This window comes from Colias philodice, chromosome 9 (assembly GCF_061535455.1).
Source record: "Colias philodice isolate Cphi_HAF_F1 chromosome 9, ilColPhil1 Martin Lab GWU primary, whole genome shotgun sequence".
In the NCBI taxonomy this organism is placed as follows: Eukaryota; Metazoa; Arthropoda; class Insecta; order Lepidoptera; family Pieridae; genus Colias; species Colias philodice.
Window position 1 is genome coordinate 3,938,256 of NC_143094.1, and position 15,449 is coordinate 3,953,704.

Genomic DNA, 15,449 nt, shown 5'->3' on the forward strand with positions numbered 1-15,449 from the left:
CATCACCGTAAAAAGTTGTCTTTTTAATGTCTGAATGCTCTTTTATCATTTTTAATGGTTTCTTCTGCTACTATGAATTTCCGGGTTATTTCGTCCAAATTGTGGCAGTCTCTCGTCTTTGTAGTATCCCCACGGAAAAAATTCAATAGGGTTTATGTCCGGAGACCGTGGAGGCCAGGCTAAAGGGCAAAAATACCCTGAAAGATGGATTGGTCGTTGCAGCCTGCGCATGCGCCGGTGACGCCTGCTTTAAAGCCTGGCCTCCACGGTCCCTCCCTAAACCCCATTGATTTGTTTCAATGGGGATACTAAAAAGACTTCGGCTACTTGAGAGAATGCCCCAATTTGGACGAAATAACCCGGAAATTCATAGTAGCAGAAGAAACCATTAAAAATGATAAAAAAGCATTCAGACATTTAAAAGCAACTTTTTACGGTGATGTCGCACTTGCACTGAGCAACAGCGGGGCTATTTAAAAAAATTCTGGTAATTAAACACCTATTTATTGGTTTTAATGATCATCATGTTAATAAAAATTTTGCACTTACCACATTTAGATTTCAATTTTTCGATTGAAGCCTTCAGAATAATAAAATGAAATTTTTAGGGTAGCTACCTGATCGATAGAGCAAGTTTTTAAAAGCCAAATGGAAAACCTTTTTTATGTGATTTTATTTTTTTATGGGCCCTTGAAGTTATGAACATACTGGGTAATTTTATCTTTCTTGGCATTTAATTCTTTTTTTTTATTCCATTCGAAGATCTAACGATAGTAAATGTTACCATACTGAATTGGCCTATCTTTCAGCTTAGCACACAAAAAAAATCAAGCATCTAGCGCAATAATTCACGTCACCATAAATAAAAATCTCATCGTACTCGGCGATAGATGAAAAATTGAAAAAAATGTAATAACTCCGAAAATACGAAAAATCGCATAACACACATGGGGGTGATTCGGATAGCCCTCTAAGTCCTCTACCTCCCAGCTTCAGTATATCACTACTTTTTGGGACACCCTGTATAATAATTACATATTTACCCAGTATTATTTGGCATAATGCGTGTAGCAATGCGCATTATGCCAAATAATCAGCATAAGTAAAATAATAGTTTTTTCACTAGCTTTTCCGTGAGTCCGTTTTCCGAAAAAAATTATAGGTGTACTTATATGCTATATTATATTATACAAATAGGCTTACAACAATAAACAGGGTTTGTTCATTTCAACAAATAAATACGCCGTTATACTCTAAAATTATTTTATTGGCACAATATATATAGTTACGCAACTTATCTAATTATAAATTTAAATGCGGTAATATATTTTGAATGAAATCTCACAATGTATTTAATTTACATCCAAATGTCTATAAATATTTAATAAATTAAAAATTAAATATAATATGGCATTTAAACAAGAAATAATTAATAAATATCTTCACTCTTCATCTGCGAGCCCAAAATAACAGGATAAACGCAAACACGCCTGCCATGAAGATTATAATTGTCAAAACCTGAAAAATAATTAAATTAAATAGTAATTAAAACGTAAGTACATATAACCTGAATCACTACATACAGTATAAAACAAAGTCGCTTTCTCTGTCCCTATGTATGCTTAAATTTTTTATACTACGCAAAGGATTTTGATGCGTTTTTTTAATAGTTAGAGTGATTCAATATGGAAGGTATTAGTCATTTATTAGGTTTTAGCAGGCGATGCCACAGGCGGAAAGCTAGTACCGAATAAATTAGAATATACGATGACTTTTGGACTTTTACGCGAAGTAAAAAAAACAATTCATTTGATTCGATTAGACTAACAGGATCTCTTGCGATTTTATAAGCCCTTGATTTTTTTTACTTATACATACATAATAATAATATTAGAATAATAATGAATCGCCAAATCGCTTAGAGAAAATCTCGACCAATTCGTCTATTTTTTTTTTTAGTTTTTGTTAAGGCATAAGGTAGTTTCTTAAGGAAAAGGGGCAATAAGGCAGAACAACGTTTACTAGAGCAGCTAATTACATGTATGTGTGTAAAATATAGTAGGTACCTTATTTTGCCATTGTCGATTTTTAACGCACTGGCTATACGGCATTGTACTGAATGTAACAGAGTTGTACAGAGGTACCCACAACTCTGGGGAGAACCAATATATCAGGTCATCCACGGCTTTCCTTATCCTATATGAGGGTCTGGTAACGAGGTCGCGCATCTGAAAACATAAAATATATTGTTCCCTGAAAATGTACCTATTGTTATTATTGTATAATGTTTGTGATCCTCCTATATTATAAATGAGAAAGTTTGTGAGGATGGATGTATGTGTATGTGTAGGTGTGTATGTTTGTTACTCTTTCACGCAAATATGTACTACTAAACCGATTACAATGAAATTTAGCATACATATAGAGGGTAACTTGGATAAACAGAAAGGATAGGTCTCATCCTAGGAGTTCCTAGGATAAGATTCCCATGTCTTGGCTGAATTATTTTTGAAGTTGTTTTTCTAAATGCAGTTGCAAGTCTTAAGAATCATTAAAAGTGACCAACTAAGATTCTAGAACAAAGAACGTTTTTGTTACTAAAATAATATAAAAACTGTACTTTACCTCGATATAATTATACATAGCGAGATCGCAGACCGCAAAAGCATCTTGCCATCTCGTATTTGAAAATTCAGTTAATATTTGTGACAAATCATCATTATGCTTTTGGAAGAGGTTGTTCAGAATTGTGCAGTCTTCAAAACCTGCATTCATGCCTTGGCCATAGAAAGGAACTACTGCATGTGCTGCGTCTCCAATGATTATTGCTTTATCTGATACGTGGTACGGACGACACTGAAGGGAGATAAATCTAACTAAGTATATCTATGGAATAGATGCACTAAAAAGTAAAGGAAGATGATGATCATATTACAAATCGAAATAGGTTCGAGGATAGCTGACCATGATGATCATTTAGAAATTAAAGATTTTTAACGGATTTTAAACGCGATTTATTCATTATATTATATTCCTGTTATTTGATACCATGATGATCATGCTCAGCAATTCAATTTTTTTTCAATCGGGTCTAACATTAAATAAAAATCATATTAAATAGCTAGATTAATCTTCTTGTTTCCTTAAAATTAACATTATGCTGATTAATTTTTATAAAAATAAATAGCCCATTATAGAACACTGTCATATCATTACAATACACGACAACTTGTAAACAAGAAATAATTAGGTACCTTAATTGTAATTAACGGCGACGGTGAACCACCAAAGAAATCGTCAATCAATTTCTTCTCTCCAATCAACGGTATAGAATCTGGGAAGTATTTCTCAAAGAATTCCAGTAACTTGCTTTCTGAATCGATGCCTTTGAAGTTCTTAAAAGGCATGAAGAGAGTCACTGTCCATGAGCAATCCTGGTTAGGAAGGGCGATCATCATGAAATTACCACGGGGCCAAATGTGAAGATAATTTGGAGGCATCTGAAACTAGAGTTAACAACAAATGCGTAAGTAATAATAAAATTAGAAAAATGTTAAAATTAACAAAGCAAATTAAAACAAGTAAATTAATTTAAATTGAAAACGTGTCTGATTCGGAAATAATTAACGAAATACAGACAGAAATAAAAGTACCACAAAGTAAACAAAATCTAATTAAAATAAAAAGTCTCTTTCAACCTGTATTCGTAAAAAAAAAATATTTTTTCAATTCAAAATTTAATCTTCAAGTAGAGTACCTACGACCGGAAATTTCTAATTACATATTACCCAAATATGAAAATTACCATTCTCCACCATTTAATTTCCGTTTTGAAACAAGAAGGGTTCTTATAATGCAAATGAAATATTAAAATGAAACTAATTAACCTTATCATAATATACATATAAGTGAAAATGTTATTTGTTCATCGAGACTTATTTTACAATTGCTTCTCATCATATTATTTCGTTGCTACTGGTTCAGCATTACTATGTAGAGCCAATCCGAAAATCTATTGTTGTATAATGTCAATATTAACCATGCTTCCTTTCAAATATTATAAATGCGAAAATTTGTTTATCTGTGGTATACGTCGAAACAGAGCAATTTTATGATTTGATTTAGTCCAGATATTATATCGCCTAGAAAGTGATATAGGCTGCTTTTTCTGCACATCGCCGTTACGATATGCAACTGCAGGCAAACACACTTTCGCATTAATAATATGAGTAATTAAGATTTCTCTTCTTTTCTATTCATTAATAACTAGACATTATTGCCGAAATGTACTTACTCCTCCCTCACTGCTCGGCGGTATACACAGCTCCAAATACCCGTGTTCAATGTATTGCTGGCTAAAATCAAACAATGGTTGTTTCAACATTGCCCGGCGAACTGCTGAGAATGCACCATCAGCGCCTACTATCAAGTCAGCAGCCACCGATACAGTCTCTTTTGTGTCCATCCTAAAATGTATTATGATTTGTTAATGTAGGTAATAAAATGATATTCTTTTATGTAATATTTAGCATAAATTTATCTTTTTAATTGATAAGTATTATTCGGAAAAAAACAATTCTGGTTTCCGATGAAAGCAAAACTAGCCATGAAATTCATAATATAGATAATTTCACCTAAATTTACCAACGTTTCAATCATATTTATGATGATGAAAATTGAAGTTGAGTGCAATCATTTTAACCGACTTCAAAAAAGGAGGTTCGCAATTCGACCGTAGGTATATATGTATATTTTTTAGAAAGGTAGTGGGTACTACAGCAGTCGAATCGCAATAAGATAAATAAAGGCATTATTATTATTAGAGAAGTAAAACTTTTTTTTGTTTTGTTGTTTTTGTCTAAGGACGACGTTGAATGTTATTTATGCTTATTTTTTATATTTATTCATAATTACTATACAAATGTATTCTTTAATTATTAATGAATAACTTACTTCTCAAACTTAAGTTCACCTTTTGGTAAATTAGCTTCCAGTAACTTGTGGTTGAAATGTTTCGTTACGTTTTTGTAATTTTCAGATTCTGAAAAATAATTTTAGTTGAGATTAATTTAAAAGAAGGTAAGAATACAATGAAATAAATCTGACGCAATGAACAATAAAAATAAAGTTTCTGTACTACGGCAAAGCCCATGACCAAGGCATTTTAATGATATAGGTACATACATTAAACATATTATTTTATGTACATATTTAAATATATTGTTGATTTTAATGATCTTATTCATTATGTGATTGGACGCTAGATCTTATTTGAACAATCCATTAACAAATAAAAGAAATACATATACTTATACTTAAATAAGATAAATGTCACATTTCTGAATGGTGATAGGTAATTAAGTAATCTATCTTTAAGTATGGATTGACCTTTTACTAAAATAAAACATTTTATACTATTTTTAACTCTGCTTCTTATTATTTATATTTTATTCAAACGAAATATAGAATCCTCATAATCAATGCACAAATCGATGGTAATCTAATATCTAATATCTAATATCTAATATATCTAATATACATATTATAAAGGCGAAAGTTAGTAAGGATGTATGGATGTATGGATGTATGGATGTTTGTTACTCTTTCACGTAAAAACTACTGAACCGATTACAATGAAATTTAGCACACATATAGAGGGTAACTTGGATTAACACATAGGATAGTTTTTATACCGGAAATCCCACGGGAACGGGAACTATGCGGGTTTTCCTTTGCAAACGCGGGCGAAGCCGCGGGCGGAAATCTAGTATGTATATATTTGCATAAAATATCTGACAGAATAGTTATTAACGTGTTATCTTCCCAATTGGAAATAAATGTATCCTTCACTTATAAAAACTAGAGGCGAATTCAGAAAATCTTGTTACATAGTTATATAAATTGACCATTATTGTTATTAAATATCTACAATTTCAGTACTTATCTTTAATAATAGGGGCATTATTACGTACCTTTAAGTAGAACAGCATTTAAGTAATTTCTGCCCACCGAATAAATGCACTGGAAAAATAAAATAATGTATATCGTACAAGATTATGAGAAAAAAATATAAATTATTGAGAACTAGCTTCCGCCCGCGGCTTCGCCCGCGTGGTGTTTTGATAAAAGGTAGCCTATGTTCTTTCTCAGGGTCTAAAGATTGTCTGTGCCAAATTTCATCAAAATCGGTAGAGAGGTTTAAGCGGGAAAGCGTAAATTATATTATCATCATAAATAATCATCATAATTAGAATCAGGTCACATCTTATGAAGGATTAGGTATAAACTAATCCTTAACCATTAACCATATATCAAAAACAATTTAATTACAATGTCTACTCTACTTTTTTCTATTATTTTTCACTATGCGGAACCCATACTTTTCAATGTAATGGAACCATCACTAATAAAACTACATACTCCTATGACATGTACGCCCTAAAATTGATATTAATAACATAATAGATGTAACTAATAAATTATTCGAAACGCATTTTAATTGCAACGATATTATACACGCATTACTTGAGTCCTTAGACAGCCTATGATATGCGTTGAGGCGTTACTTCCGATTAAATAATCATAAAAAATCGCGCGAAGCATCCGTTGATTAAAATTTTTATTTCATATTAAGGGCTGTGAAATAATTCTGATTCATATCTATATATTTTTTAGTATACAATTGTAGGTGAGTAAGGAGATAATGTAATTTAAATCTTATATTATCTAACTCTAACTGCTACTCGAATTTAAAAATATCAAATCTGAATTTTAAAAGAATTGTACAAATAATTCATATATTTTACGTATTTCTGTCAAAAAGCTCTGAAAAGACCTGGACAATTAAATTTTTTTGCCTATAAAGTAATTTTTTTACCTGATTTGTTCTAGCATCATAAGGTATCGAGTACGTAGAACCATCAGGTCTATGAATCATCCTGGCCCTCATGGGTATACCATGTTCCTTGACCATAGTGTCCTCCAAGCCAACATCGCGTAGAGCTCTGCGCCCGCGCACGGATAGAGCCAGATTTATCGACCTGCCCCTCACGAGTGGCGTTTTTCTTATATCTGTAATTTAAATTATGAAAACCAATACTTTAGAAAGAAGAAAGAAAGAAGAAAGAAAGAAAAGACATTTAATTCAACACACACATAAATACTTAAAAATAAAAAATAAAACAGAAATTAAATATAAAAACAGAATGAAATTGCGTTATAAAACATTAACATTAATTAGGTGTGATTCTGTGTGCTGAACAGGGACACCACTCAGGAATTCTGCAGCTTAAGAGCTGCAGCACTGATTTTCAGTGGTTCCCATGTTCCCAAATGACGCCTATAGTGGCAGAAAATGAAAAATATGAATAAATTAAAATAGATACCTATACACATATATATACACTACATAAATATCAAAATAAAACAAAATTCATAACTCAAAAGAAATAATAATAATATAATTTATTAATAAATAAGTTAAATATTTATATAAGGATAACAGAAAATAGCAGTATAAAATTAGAAAAATTATTAACCATACGCTAACGCACCTAGCAACTAATGTTGATTGATTTGCCGATGTAAAATGGATTTCTTAAACTCATTACGGAAGCTTAGTACACTGCATTTATTACGCAATGGTGGAGGCAAATCATTCCAACATTTCGTTGCTCGGTACCGAAAAGCACCCCGGAAAGCCATGGTGTGGTGTCGAGGCATAGCTAAGTTAGTCAGTGACGCCCTGGTTCTGTACACAGTGTTAGAATTCCCCAACCATGATAATTTTTCATAGAGGTAAGCGGGTACATTTGACCGTATAACTGCAAACAGCAAAACGGCAAAATGTAATCTTCGACGGTTCTCCATGTTTAAAATCCTCGCATTATTCAGGTAAGGTGTTATATGGGATCGGGGAGGTACATCCCAGCAAAAGCGAGCGCATGCATTTTGAACCCTTTGTATTGCTTTTTTTGAGCGTCCCAGGGATTCGATCACCATACATTGCGTCACCATAATTAAACTTGGACAATACCAATGAGTCACACAGTCTAATTCTTAGCTTCGTTGATAGGTGGTTTCTTATACGATACAGAACTTTTAGACGGTAGTAGCAATTAGAAATTGTTTGGTTGACGTGTCTCTCAAACCGTAGTGACTCATCGAAGACAATACCAAGATTACGGGCCTCTCGTACCCGCTCTATTGTCTCTCCTTTTACGCGAATTGGAAGAATTGATTTCTCAATAATTTTTATGGTATATGGAGATCCCAGCACCATGAATTTAGTTTTGGTTGGATTTAAACTAAGAGCATTTCGTTCTGACCATGCAGCTATTCGTGCGAGATCTGCGTTTAATTGCTCGATCGCTGTTTGCGTTTCATTAGGTGCAAATGAAATGTACAGTTGGATGTCGTCTGCATAAAGGTGGTATTTGCAATGTTCTATGCTTTTGATTATATCAGCAGTATAAATAATAAAAAGTAAAGGGCCCAATATTGTACCTTGAGGGATTCCTCTCTTAAGGGCTATAGGTTGCGAGTAACACGTGTTACCAAGGTCGTCTTCCACTGCCACACATTGTCTGCGATTACCGAGGTAACTCCTGAACCAATGAACAGCCTGGTCACTCAATCCATAGTAAGCTAGCTTGGCCAGAAGGAGATCGATATTTATTGTGTCAAATGCCCTAGAATAATCCAACAAGACCAAGATACTGCACTTACCACCATCCTGTGCATCTAAAACATTGTCCACAACGTCCAATAGTGCGGTTGTAGTACTCCTACCTTTTCTGAAGCCGGATTGTCGGTGGGGGAGAATATTTTTGGATTCAAAGAAATCAGAAAGTTGAGAGTGGACAATTTTTTCGACTATCTTTGAAAAACAAGGCAAGATACTAATTGGGCGGAGGTCTTTGAATTCCTGTGGATTAGCTACCTTTTTTATCGGCCGGACTATAGCCTCCTGCCAAAGGTCTGGAAAGATATTGGTATTGAAAGACATATTCACCAAATGAGTCAAGGCGGGCAATATAGATGACTGAGCGAGCCTGATCATGTCTAAGGACAAACCATCGACTCCCGTGGCGTTTGAGTCCAGAGCTTTAAGAGCTTTTACAATATCGGATTCACAAATGACTTGGAAATCAAACACTTCATGACTAAAACGCTCTGTTTCAAAATAGGCAAGTATGTCTGGCGGTATATTATTGTTGCCTGGTATGTTGGCGAAATAACAGTTAATAGTATCCGGATTGCTAATATGCGCGGGCAACACCATGTCTTTTTCAGGTTTGATATTCACTTGATTCTTAATGTGTTGTATAAAGAATAGAAAAAATTCGATCCTGTGATCCGCCCGTCCCGCCTCGTGATCGAATTTTTTCTATTCTTTATAAATTTATATTTATAAATATATAGTTCTTAGTTCTTCTTATCAAAACTTCCTTATAAAGTTATAAACTAACACAGCTACTTTCTTGACTACGGCTCCTCCTTAAATTTGGACTAATTTTACAAAACAAAAATCCTTTATTTTTCGTTATAAATTTCGAAACGTTTATTGTTTGTCCAGACCCATTAGATAATGAAACAAATAAAGGTTTTGTATCGTTATCTTATTCATATTACGTATCTTTATTTATTGTTTAGACCTGACCGTAATTAATTATGGTGATAAACAATGTACGCATTGTATTACGAAATTTACACATTTAGTACACATTTCAATATTTTATTTCAATAATAATTTTCCATTCTTAAAAAACCTAATATTTATTTGCATAAAACATAAATAAAAAACAACGTCAGATGGCTCATTATCGTAAACAACTAATTAGGTTTATGTTTCCTTTCACAAATGTTTCATGGAATCTTTTTATATTTGTGTTTCCTATCTAAACATTGCCTATAATAGTGTTATTTAAAAATTCTATCTAATGTTCATCAATTTGAGACTGGAACGATTAAAATTATAATAGCCATTAGCCATTATTCTTTATTAGTTCTTTAGTATTAAAATCTGGAATGTAAAAAAATACTAAAACTCGTATTATAATAATTTTATGTAATAATTACGTCAATTAACGTAAGTAGCTCACCTTCACGATATTCATATAGGGTAACGCGGTGTCCTCTTCGTGCCAAATATAGAGCTTCGAGAGATCCTACCTGAAATAAAAATTCAGCCGAAATAAGTTCTCTGGCTACCATTATAAAAAACATCGATAATAATCTTGACTTACTAAGTTACTAATCATAAAAAAAAAACAGACTATTACAGTCTGTATCGTTAATATATTAAAAGAAAAAAATTTAGTTGCTATTTTCATCTCAGTATAATTTTTAAGTCTAAAATATATTCGTTAATAATATGAATTTATTACAAAAGTAATTATATTAACTGCTTCGTCTTTATCTCAGTTTACTAGAAAATTTCAACTCAATTAAAAACTATTTCATAAAAATATATTTTAATTAATGTTACTCTACATTTACCAAAATTAATTAGATTGAATTTATACAACTAAAATTACGAAATATCACTTAATGAAAAGTCTGAGTAGTGGATTTATTAATAAATAGGGGAGGGGGGCATGACGGGGTCGCGAGGCACGACGGGGCCATCCACACTTACAGAAAACTATACGCTCTAGATGTGTTTTGTTTTCACTAATAGTTAGCCAATTTGTATAATTACCGGTGAAAAGCTGCGCGCGTTTGATTTTCAAAAGGAAAAACGATTTTCAACGTAATTTTGATTGACTACGAATACGCATATAAAAAGGTAAATGTTTATGTCGTTACTATCATGTATTTACTTTGTTTTTGCAGATAAGTTAATTATTGATATGTTTTGAACAAAAATACTCTAACCCTCACTCATTTTATTCTATTTGTAATTTTAAATAATTTGAGAATTGGGGCATAACGGGGACATTGCTATGGGGTACGATGGGGTACTCCGTTATGTTAGAAGAACGAGAGCAATTTAAGAGAATGAAGAAGTATTCTAATCCAAATGACCCCAAGTTAAAGAAGAACTCTAAGAAACAGAAGAACCAAAAAGACTTTACTGTAGAGAATACCGACGAGGATATACTGTGCCCACAACTGTGCCTGTACCTATGTGTTTTCGTCTACAACATTGTAAACGTCATAATTACAATTAGATAAAAAAACCGGCCAAGTGCGAGTCGGACTCGCGCACCGAGGGTTCCGTACAAACCTTGTTTCTTTTGATTGCGTTGACATAGAAGTTTGATTTTGTTACAGCTTAAAGGTATTATAGACCTGAGTATTTGGTATGAATTTCAATTTAATACCTCTACGCGTTTATGAGGAAATGGGTAGTAAGTTTAAAATTATTAAAAAAAATATATTATGTGATGTAACTAAAAATTTATGGTTTTCGTAATTTTTCCTTTATCTATGCTATAAGACGTTGCTTCGTACCAAATTTCAAGATTCTGAGTTCACGGGAAGCACCCTGTAGGTTTTGATTCCCTTGCAAGTGTCGATAATTTGCGGCATAAACGGCTGTATCTTTTGATTGCGTTGGCTTAGAAGTTTGATTTTTTCACAGCTTCAAGGGACAGTATACCTGAGTAATTGATATAAATTTCACCCTCATACCTCCACGCGTACTTGAGAAAAAGGGTCTTGACAGACGGACGGACGGACGGACGGACAGACGGACAACAAAGTGATCCTATAAGGGTTCCGTTTTTTCCTTTTGAGGTACGGAACCCTAAAAACAAGTAAAATTGATCAAATAGATAAAACATTTAGGCGTAGTTAGAAGTTTTACATTCAACGTGAATGCGGAAGTGTTTATGTTATTATTTATCTTATGATATCTAATAAAATATTAATAGACTCGGGTACTTATACTATTTAAATCAAATTTCAATATTCAATATTTCTTGAGGATTTATCAAGATTTAAACAACTTTTAAAACTGTATCAACTTTTAAAAAATAATACCGGCTCCTTTTTTTAGGATAGAAATGAAAATGGCTTAAAAATGAACTACGCGGTAAAAAAATATCCGCACGCATGATAACTTACCGCGTTTCGGGCCAGTACCTACCGGTTCGCGTTATTTTCAGTAATGCAATACATACAAAATTACTCAAAACTATTACTATTTTTTATAATATTCTTGCTATTACATTTTATTTTGTAATAATATTTTTATACGAATTATTGTTTAAATTACAGTAATATTTTGTGATTAATTGATATAATTTTCGTGTTACTGGTGCATATTTTTCATTTATGAAAATGTTAACAAAAAATAATAAAACTGAAATATGAAGGAGTATTTCGATATAATCTAAATATTTCCAAAATTACATACCAATCCGCCGCCAACCACCGCAACATTCAAGGGTTTGGCGTCTCCATTTTGAACTGACATCTTTGTAACTGCTCTATAATAATTTTAAAATACGTATTTTACTGAATAAAATTTTACAGCGATGTTAACAGTATGTCGGCCAACAAAAAACTGTATACAATACGACCGCATTGGTCGTGGTCTCAGCTCAACTAATTTATGCCGCGAGGAGTCACAGTTTTTAAACCAATTCGTTGTTAATGTTCGAAGCCTTAAAAAATGTTCCGAGACCTGTTATAAGCCCTCTGAGATAAGGTCTAATGGAATTTCATAGTTGTAGATTAGACACAGCATGTTTTAATGAGTCTTATTAAATATCAAAAAAGGATTTCAGCTGGCTTAAAAAAATATGCTTTCGTGAGGTTACAATGTACCTAAAGGGTTGTTTTCATTTGTATTTATTAAACCTCTCCACAACCGTACTCTACATTCTATAATTGTGTGAAATACATAGATCGGTAAAGAGAGATACAATAATTTATTTACATTTTATAATTAATCAATCGAGTTATGGTCTTCATAGAGTCATCTCGAAGTCACCTCATGGCCCATGCCATTAGTTGCAAAAATAATTTCTGAAAAGAATACGCTCATGTAATGGTACACATTGTAGTGAAAAGAAATACCATAATATCAAAAATCATCGGCATAATAATATAGTGCGCTTAGTTCGTAAAGGTCCTTTGACTTTCCGTTAAGTTAAGTATTTAATACTTAGATAAAATTATTTGATGAGTACGAGTGTATTTCGATAAATAAACTTCAAAACAAAACAGAGTACCTAGGTACTTAGCTCAGTACATACAATATTTTTTGGTAGTGTACTTAAGCATTAATGAAATATTTTGAGGATACAATTAGAAGTAAAGAACATATTAGTGTAGGTACATTTTTCTATTCATATAGAAGGTAACTTAATTTCCATCATTTTAAAAGGTTGTGTAATATTACGAAATATACAAACATATATGTAGATATCTATTACATATTCAAAGGTCTGATGTGTAGACGTGGTTTATTCAATAAAAATAAAAATATGTGTTGATAAGTTTTCTCATAAAATATAGATAAATCGAAAACTTTATTTAAGGTTAGTCAAACACGCTTCGGCAAGCTTTTGGCCAGATCGCACCGGGGAACATTCACACACACTCCCATAGAAGATCAGCGTGAAATGCTAGCATGGAACTCATGTATTGCAAGAGCCCTACTTCTACAATTTTCATGGGCAGTGGTAGGTAGTTGCTGAACATCATGTGACTAGTGACCTGCTAGCTCGGTAGCCCGCTCTTAGGGTGTTTCATTTAGCGTTTGAAGCGATACTATAGGCTATTTATATAGGTACAACATCGCTCGCTACGCATCCTCGCACATCTCTGGTGGAAAAGCACCCTTAACATAAAAATATAGGTCTGTAATACTATTATTACGTATCCACTCGTATAAATTATAACTGATATGACATTAATAATAGAAAATTTACTTTGAAGCCTTAGATACTCATCTTGCTTTGTTTTTTTTATCTAAAAAGCTTTTTATACAGTTGACTATTTTTCGAATATTTTCCACACACATAGATATTTTATGCATATTAGAGATATTTTATGCATATTAGATATCATTAAAATTTCGAAGCAGATGTCCACTTTGGTAAATTTTATTTTATTTTCGTTGCTGCTTTACAAAGATCGTTGTGTTTTATCTCAAATAAGATGCTTCATCTATTTACATAGAACTTAATCAATAAATAAATAAATTATTTAAGTGATTTTCCTCAAATAAATATCGATGTCCATTTGTAACCAAACACATAAAGATAAAGAAGAGACAACAAAGAAAAGAAGTAGATATAATAAATAATCATCCTAAATATTCATTTATAATCCCAAAATGCATTAGAATGTTGCGTAATACCTATCCATTAAAATTTACCTTGCTTCAATTAATTTGCATCGCGGAAACATCGACCGAATGCATCGGATTGAATTGATATAATTACTGTTTGTTTAAACAAACATTTACTTTGCATTTACTAGAGCAATCAGATTTAACCTTATAAAAAACCAATATCTAATGATCCTTATCCTTATCGGTAAGGTAAGAAAACGTAATCACTACTTATTCCTTGCTTGTGAGATTAGGAAACATAACTTTAATATCGTAATATCTCTCTTAGTATGTGCTCTTGATAACAAATAAATAAATAAATCTCATTTACATTAGTCTATTATAATAGGTACCTATCAATATAAATAATGAATGTTTGAGGAAATGTTAGAAGTTTTTCTCTGTGGATAGGTAATGGATATGAATCTATTAAGATTTGATATTTGATTTTATTGAAATACGCGCTGTAAGCGCTACCTACTATACAGCACTAGAGTGGATAGGTACATCTGAATCTATCTCAATATGTTGCACTTTTATTTTCCCCTCGCTTAGCTTTATAAGGAGTCTAGTAGTAATCCGAACCTTAATAATTATGATTTACAAAACCTATTTTTAAAGTTACGTTCAATCTTATGTAAGCCGATAAAATCTAACGTTTATTTTCTTTTTCATCCATTAGAATGAAATTGAAAAAAATATCTTCAAGTAGTTACTTATTTAAATACTTACAAACATGGATTAAAAAAGTGAAATAGGACAAAGGTCACCTGTACGGTCGGCCATTTGATCCAAAGCCGCAGTCTTTGGTTTCGTATAATCGGCTTTGACGACACAGACCTAATTAATACAAGTCGTTAGGAAACCGCAGAGTAAATACACGGTAAACACTCTAAATATTAAGTTTACTTATCTTTTCAGTCTAGAGAAAAAACGTAGTGCTTACTTGGAAGAAGGTCTTTTAATCTAACCTATTTCATTCGTCTATTTAAATATGCGTACCTATCAAAAACTAATAACAGTCACTTTTCAAAGAAAATTTGTACTACGGACTATTATGGCTATAATATGCTACTCAGTGCGCACTTAAAATTTCAATTGTAAAAACATTATCATAGGGGCGTGTTATAAATAGAGCAGAGTAGTCAGGGTAGTTCTT

General features: G+C 32.3%; 1 protein-coding gene across 1 annotated transcript; it reads right to left on the reverse strand.

Moving 5' to 3' along the window:
* Nucleotides 1-1,254: 1,254 nt before the first annotated feature.
* cn (Kynurenine 3-monooxygenase cn) lies at nt 1,255-12,544 on the reverse strand. The gene is made up of 10 exons (XM_089699033.1): nt 12,365-12,544; nt 10,104-10,173; nt 6,878-7,071; nt 5,973-6,021; nt 4,954-5,041; nt 4,295-4,466; nt 3,255-3,506; nt 2,626-2,856; nt 2,067-2,228; nt 1,255-1,518 (listed from the first exon to the last, which is right to left on the reverse strand). The coding sequence occupies exons 1-10, from the start codon at nt 12,422-12,424 to the stop codon at nt 1,450-1,452; spliced, it is 1,347 nt and encodes a 448-aa protein (XP_089555159.1). The 5' UTR covers nt 12,425-12,544; the 3' UTR covers nt 1,255-1,449.
* Nucleotides 12,545-15,449: the final 2,905 nt, after the last annotated feature.

Coding starts and splice junctions, on each gene's coding strand:
- cn (XM_089699033.1), bottom strand. CDS start 12,424: ATGTCAGTTCAAAATGGAGACGCCAAACCCTTGAATGTTGCGGTGGTT. Junction 10,174..12,364: donor CGGTGGTTGGCGGCGGATTG/GTATGTAATTTT, acceptor TTTTTATTTCAG/GTAGGATCTCTCGAAGCTCT. Junction 2,857..3,254: donor CGCCGTTAATTACAATTAAG/GTACCTAATTAT, acceptor ATCTCCCTTCAG/TGTCGTCCGTACCACGTATC.